Here is a 7,405-nt window from a genome sequence, read left to right on the forward strand (position 1 = left end):
CCTAGCCAGTGGAAAAGAAAAAAGGGTTACTCATTAATCCATTCTACAAAGCTTTCCAAACTGAAATGGGTGGGTTTTACATCTTCAGGAAGGAGCAATAAATAGGTAGGTACGTACCATACCTGAGTACAGTTCAAACTGAAGTGCTCATCTTGGATAGAGTAACTTTGCTCCTGACACATCTGAAAACAGAACTCATCAGTATGGAGAGAATCATCATTTTCTGTATGCTCTTCTTCTCTTCCAGTATGGTGCTGACTGCAACTCAACAGAAATTAAAATACAGACAGATTATAAAGACTATTGAACAATTACAAACTGCAGTGAAAAATGAGGTAAGCAAACAACTTGTCATAATATTTTAAATTATTTTCAAGAATTATATATTGCTTAGAATAAATCTTGTGAGGGATATCATCATTTGCAAACTCTAACATACTGTTTTATTGTAGGATGCTGAATTGCTGCATACACCAGAAAATCCTGAGGTGAGATTGCTTTAACATTTCCTTCTAATCATATCAAATTTATTTTATATTGATTTAATTCACTGACAAATAACAGGTGCCTTCTTTTTCGTATCTGTGACCTAGTACTTCTAATGCAAGCTAGACTGAAAAACAAAAAACAATTTCCCTTTTTTTTTCCTGGATTTTCAACGTCAGAAATATATTAACCACTACTTTAGTAGGCTGTGTGTAATCTGAGACACACACAGACCCAGCATTTATATGTAGTCCCTTTACTTGAGAAAGAGAGCTAATAATTGAGCCTCATGAGAGATGTGCAGGAGTAGCAAAGCTTTCGGGGATGGTAGTTTTGGGAACAGGAGCAGGAGTCCTCCCGCAATAGCCTGAAGGGACCCCCCTGTGCTCCCCCTGAGGCTGAACGCCAGGAGCAGGACAGTAAGGCCGTACTCAATAGCGCTTCTTCTCATCCGCAGTCACTCTGGTTTCTGCAAGGCTGCTCGTTGCATTATTAGATAAACTAGGAAGATAAAGCTGCATTCTGCACGCAGGTTGTATTTCTCTTTGCATGACAGCTTGTTAAAACAACACAAATCCTCTTTGCAAACCCCTTTTTACATAGATATTTATTTTAAATATCATTTCATGTTGGTATGATGCGTCACCTGAGGTCTGGAACTTATTGTACGTAAGAAGTTACATTAGAGTCACAGAAAGCTTGTGCATTATAAAAGGTAGCCAGATCCAGGACTTAAAGGGAAATCAAGTGCTAAAAACAAACAAAAAAATCCTAAAATCTTGGATGATTTTCTGCTTTCTTTTGTTATTCTTCAATACGGTACAAAGGTCTAGAGTTAGTCATGGCTCATGTAACATAATACTTTTTTGGTTATCAGCTGTCTTAAATTAATCGTAATAGTGAGCTTTGAGCCCTGACAGGTATTTCAGAAAGCACAGAGTTTTGACTTACAAATAAAAATGATCATTATGCACAGTTTTTTAAGAAATACACAAAGTGTAAAGCTACTCAGAACCATAAGCCATCTTGCAAAACAAGAAAAAGAAAGGAGAAAAACTCACCATGTTTGGCACAGCTTTCGTTAGCCTCTTCCTAGGCTTTACCGTTAGGTGCATTTTTTTTTTTTTTTTTTAAACTTGCTGAAAACATACAAGCATGACCAAAAGAGATCTATTCCACCTCATCGCTAGAAACATGTGCAATGCAAGAACTTGATGCACTCTAGCTAACTGCTCGTTTTTTGTCATTGATGCTCTAACTTCTTCTGTCAAAGTGAAAAGAATCAGATGATTAGCAGTCATTTACTGCAATGTCTGCCGCTAGCTCCGAAAGAAAGCAAACACAACTTGTGAGTAATCGCTTAATCAGAGCCTTAAAAAAAAAATATGGTCACCTCAGGAAGGAAGACAGAAGTTCGCGTGCAGCTTAGGGCTTCGCAGTCTGATTCTGGGAGGTGCTGAGTACCTCCCTCAACAACAAGAGGAGTAAAGGAATTCATATACTGGAAAATTCCAAGTTTGATATGGGTTCAACCTTTGAAAATGTTTTTAAAACTACAGTGTATTACCAATAATCGTCACCAGCAATTACATTACCTGGTTGTAGCATAGCAAGCATTTCATTGTAGCATAAGAAGTATTTCCTGAATTGTCCAAATATTTACATACGGATTATAACGTAGCAAAATTACATGTCACGATGAAATGCAACAACACTATAATATACAAAACTGAATTTAACAGAAGTCTTTCTTATATCTTTTTTTAAACATCAGAATATTGCTTAAGTGCTAATATGCTTGTGCCAGATTTGAATTTGGCCTTGAACTTGCAGGAGGAAGACTTCTTTATATAAGGTCCCAAATTCAGTGGTTTCTCACTATTGGTTTTGACTTCCTCGGAGCATCCTGTGAGTGGACTGAGTGCCTGCTCCAGTTCAATGCCACGCTATTTCTTTGTGCACTCAACTCTTAAATATGTATGTATAATATATATATGTATACACACATATATACAAAGCAGGGAGAAGAAGTTTAAGGGATCAGAGCACATGAAGTCAGAGAAAACGTGCTGATGCTCGAAGTGGCTCAAGACTGAAACAAGACCAAATTCACTCCATTGCGGGTGACGAGTGACAGCGGCAGAGGCCGATGTCACGGCGCTGATGTACGTCAGAGCCGCATCTAAGCCCGCTGCTCACCGATTCAGGAAGCGAGGGCTTTTCGGGGGAACCTGCACAGTTACTTCACACCAGATGCTGAGTACTTTTGGCACAGCAAGTTTTACATGCCTGCCTGGTCACCTGCAGACATTGCTAGTGGTCCAGGTTGTTTAATGCCTATTCACCAGCATGCTTAAGTTGGTCAAGACTTATATCCCCTTGTGGTCCTTTGACTGTTGGCCTACTCTCAGGCTAACAGTTAACTCAGCGAAAAAAAAAAAAGCATATATGAGAAATGCTGGTTTCTCAGCTCTTTACGGATGAGGCAGAAAATGTTTTCAGTTTCAGCTGGAAAAATGATCTCTTAAAAATGAATGTTTTCTTTCCAGTAAGCAAGGCTGGTTACGGTAAGAAGCTTGAAAGAAACATAAATGTGTGGTTTTTAAGGAAAATAAAATGTTGTATCTGACCAATATAAAAGGCTGCTACTAAAACTTGCTATAAGCAACATAAAGGATTTTGCTTTCTCCTTGCCAAAGCAGCGAACTGCAGTGATATCTAATAAACTGGAAGAGATTCAGCTTTGGCAACAGTTAATATGCAAAACACGATGATGGCTTGAGAGCCTTTCTAACCTGCGTAATCAGCATTTCTAAATGTTTCTCTGGAAAACGGAAAACAAGTTAGAAATTGGCTTCAGTAAACAGTGCTCTTTGTTCTGTGCTGACTACAGGCTAAGCTTTGGTGGCATTTTCCGCAGCTGCAGGCCCAGCAAGGAAAATGGCCACTACACAACAAAGGAGAGCCTGCACCCCTAGTAATTTTACCAATGCTAACAGAAAATCTAATATGCAACTGCAGCATGAAGGGAAAAACTAAACAAAAAAACAGGTTCCTTTTATTTCAGATAAGCTGCAGCAGCAGCAACAGAAAAATTACATCCTTAGAATACAGCATAACGTGAAATAGCTTCCTTTTCAACTTAGAGATGGTGCTTGCTGGCCTTTACTCAGATTTAAGGTACAACCGAATTTCAATCAACATAAAAGAATTTAAGCTACAAGCTTGGTTTCTTTTCTTACTTCTCACCCTAACTCCCTCTTTTTCCTTTAGCAGGCATCTAACTTCACCACCTCCATTCCCCCTCCTCTTGCATAAGGACATTTAAATAGCATTTGTAAACATGCAGTTTTATGTGAATTCCAAGTATTAAGTAGGTGACGTTAGAAATAGCACAAAGAATTTTTTAAAAAGTATCTTCCAACATGAAGCATTGAGGCAAGGTGAACGATATTCCTAATTTTTTTAAAAAAGAAAATACTTATGCCTGTGCTGATCAAAATCTATTAAAAGTAACATGATCTGGTCTTAAATAGTGTTTTCTAATTGTTGCAATGCTTAGTATCTGAAGAGTTTATTCAATTTTGTGAGGAAGTACTTAATCAATTACCAAAGCAAAATTCTAGAAAAGGTTAAAAAACCTTGCTCATGCAAAACTAACTAAAAACAGGCTCGTTCTTCTCAACGAATATATTGGATGTTGAATTTTGTGTGCTGAGCATTACGCAAAACACATGCACAAAAGAGCTGCAATACTAACTTTAAAAAAGTGCTTAGCCATAACTTAGTGACTTCTTGCTGTTCCTGCCCTAGGATGGATGCCTATTCACAGCTGTGACCTGCTTCCAGAATGAAACTTGGAAATTACAGCCAAAGATCAGCCAAGAAAATTCCGCATTTATCAAACAAGTCAAGATCTTGAGGAAACCTCTCCTGAGAAGCTCTGACACGGTAGGACTTCCTGACAACATTTATCATCTTGATCATTACTCTCCATTTTCTGTAACAAACATCACCCACAATGGCAGAGTCCTAGAAACCAAACTTCTAATGAAAAAAGGGTCTGTTTTTCTACCTTGGGAAGTAAAAATAACCATTTTTTTCTCTGCACTTTGGAAGACGACATTCGATCTGACCCTGTTGGTCAACTGTGTGCATTTACTTCATAACAACCGACACCTGACCTTCAGAAAAAGGGGCTAGGGATTACTCCAAGAATACTGATGGTACAGAACTGGGAGGAGCACATCAGAGCTGTGCTGCCTTTGGGTCACCTTGACAAGCTGGACAGATGAGCAGAGAGGACTTCATGAGACTCAAGAAGGAGAAGCATGCTAGGGCACGACCTTGGGTCCTGGTGGGCAACAAGCTGACCACGAACCAGCAACATTAATTACTCACATTTAAGTAGTGGGAGTGTGACGGAGCACTGGCACAGGCTGTGGAGGCTCCAGGCTCGGAGATATTCGAGGGGTCCTGGGCAAGGTGCCCTAGGGGACCTCTGCTTGAGCAGGAGGGGTTGGACTAGATGAGCTCCAGGAGTCCCAGTTCTTGGAATCTGCGAAAAAATGTGAATCAAGGGGGCAGTTACTATTTTCTTTCCCTGACTAAATGGCTTGAGCCTAATACTTTCCATTTGTAAAAGGATTTGACTGCAGCCCTCTTGCTCCTGCAGGAGAAAATCTCCAAGCATCAGCTATGATTATGCTGTGCTTTTTAGAAGTGACATGACTTTCTTTACCTTTCAGCCGTGTGAGTCTTCATGTGAGTCTTACAAGAAGAAAGGCCCCAACGACTTTTTGAAAGGCTTTGCAAAACTGATGAAACAGGTAATTAGAGTTCATTCCTCATGGCTGTTTTTTGACACGTTGCAAAAACAAATTAGATGCCCTTATTCTTATTTTTATTATTTCTAACATTCTGTTGTTTTTACAGCTATTCAAGAATTAATTTAGGACATGATGGAGCTGAAGACTATGGAAAACCCACTATTTAAAGCAGACACTATGTTATTTAAGAAAGCAATTGAAAATACTTCTATTTTTATACAATTGTGCTATGTTGTGTGTGTGGTAATTGAAAGGTTCTCCCCAAAATATTAAGGAGGCTCAAATGAATGACTGTTTATAAAACAGAAGATATTTCAGGAAAGATCTGAGCCTCACCTTAGTATGAAAACTAAAATGTAATTTCACAAAAATAGATTCTCTTATGAGACCGAGCTATCACTTTCTGCTAATCAGAAGTATGTGAGAATGGTTACTGTTGTAGTAGTATTTCTACTCTGATCTCGGGTGAAACTGAGAAACAGGTATTTGAAACTTAAAACATACACACACAAAAAACTAATTAATAGAGGTTTTGAAGCCTGAAAAACTCTTTATCTACAATATTACCACACACACACACACACACACCCCATTTTATTTATAATTTCTTAGATTGTATCTTAGTCACCTAGGGATAAATATCCTGTATTTCTAAAAACAAAAATACTGGAAAAACATTTACAGGTTATATTGTATAGTATGGGTCTGATCTGCTTCCATGTTGAAGTCAACAGGAATTGCCCTGGCCTTCAACAGGGAAAATATAACCCAAATGCTGTTAAGTGGATATCTAAAATTCTTCTTTAGGAAAGGAAAAAGCTTCAGGAGATGGAATTCCATCTAGATTCTTCCACTTAGTAAGACTGGCCCCTGCCAAAGGTCCAACCAGCACAGACTATTCAGAGCAAAGCAGGTCAAAACGACAGTGGTTTGTTGGAAGACTTGTTTTTTTTTTTTTCCACATTCTTATGCCATAACACTATTTAATATTCTTACTCTTGATGAATTTTTATAGTCTAAGTTTTAACTGCATTTTTTCTCCTTTTAAAAGTTGTCATTTTTTTCTTATGTCAAGCTTCACTATAGAGTTCTGAACCTTGCAAATTATTTCTAGGGAAGCTTGGCTAGAGATAGCACCGAAACTTTTTTTCTTTTCCTTATTTTTTTCTTTTTTCGGGGCATTTAAAACTAGCTTTTAGCAGCTTAATTATTTATCACCATATTCTGCTTGCAGTGATATTGTACATCTAGTATTATGAGGGAAATAAGCTTAATTACCTCCATAAGAAAGAGGGAGCCATTGAAAAATATTGCATCAGAGCAGCAAGGAAGATCCTCAGGGCAGCACTGAACAAGTTTTCCACAGTGAATTCTCTTTTCCCCCTGTATCATCCCTGTCTCTGGCTGATGACAACCTTGATTTAGATCATCTTTTTATTTTGAAATTGTTGTTCCCCAAAGTATTGATCTATCCTGTATCTCAGGTTAAATATTTTAAATATATTTATCATGAAGTAAGTGCTGCTTATGCAGAATCCTAGAAGGCCACCAAATAAAACAGCAATTTCATTCACTTCCATGGAACCTTCACTTGTGCACAGTTTGGGGGAAAGAGCTCTGGTTTTGAACAAAGCATACAGCTTATAATTTGTAAATGTCTTTTCCAGTCATCCATTCTGTTTATTCAAATCAAAATTCTAAAAAAGTCTGATAAAAATACTTGACAGGTGAAGTGAGACTGAAGTGTGATTAGCACGCCCTGGCAAAAGAGAACATTGGTACATTCAGTATATAGAAGTCATCATTATAAGCCACTGAGAAGGAAGCTTTGTGCCTAGAATATAAATTTTATGACCGAAAAGCAAATTCCTACTGGAATGCCATAAGCTAACCACTGACTCCCGTGTACACTGAAACCATTTGTTTTTCTTACATGAGATATCATGTAATGTAATAAGCAATGTAGCTATTTTTGTTTGGAGTGATTTGCTCCACTGTTGAATTAAACTTAGGGTCTTATCATACCAAGAGTAACGCCAAAGGGTTGGGGCTTTTTAATATTTATATACTCATTTGTAAATTGAGGTTGT

At 38.0% G+C, this 7,405-nt stretch overlaps 1 protein-coding gene across 1 annotated transcript; it reads left to right on the plus strand.

Moving 5' to 3' along the window:
* The first annotated feature begins 203 nt into the window (after positions 1–203).
* Positions 204–5,436, plus strand: IL21 (interleukin 21). The gene is made up of 5 exons (XM_088527697.1): positions 204–335; positions 453–488; positions 4,300–4,437; positions 5,235–5,315; positions 5,422–5,436. Exons 1-5 carry the CDS (start codon positions 204–206, stop codon positions 5,434–5,436), a joined length of 402 nt encoding a protein of 133 aa, XP_088383823.1.
* Positions 5,437–7,405: the final 1,969 nt, after the last annotated feature.

Source organism: Tinamus guttatus, unplaced genomic scaffold (assembly GCF_059628265.1).
Source record: "Tinamus guttatus ecotype Peru unplaced genomic scaffold, ASM5962826v1 Tinamus_guttatus_pri_ptg000288l, whole genome shotgun sequence".
Classification (NCBI taxonomy): domain Eukaryota; kingdom Metazoa; phylum Chordata; class Aves; order Tinamiformes; family Tinamidae; genus Tinamus; species Tinamus guttatus.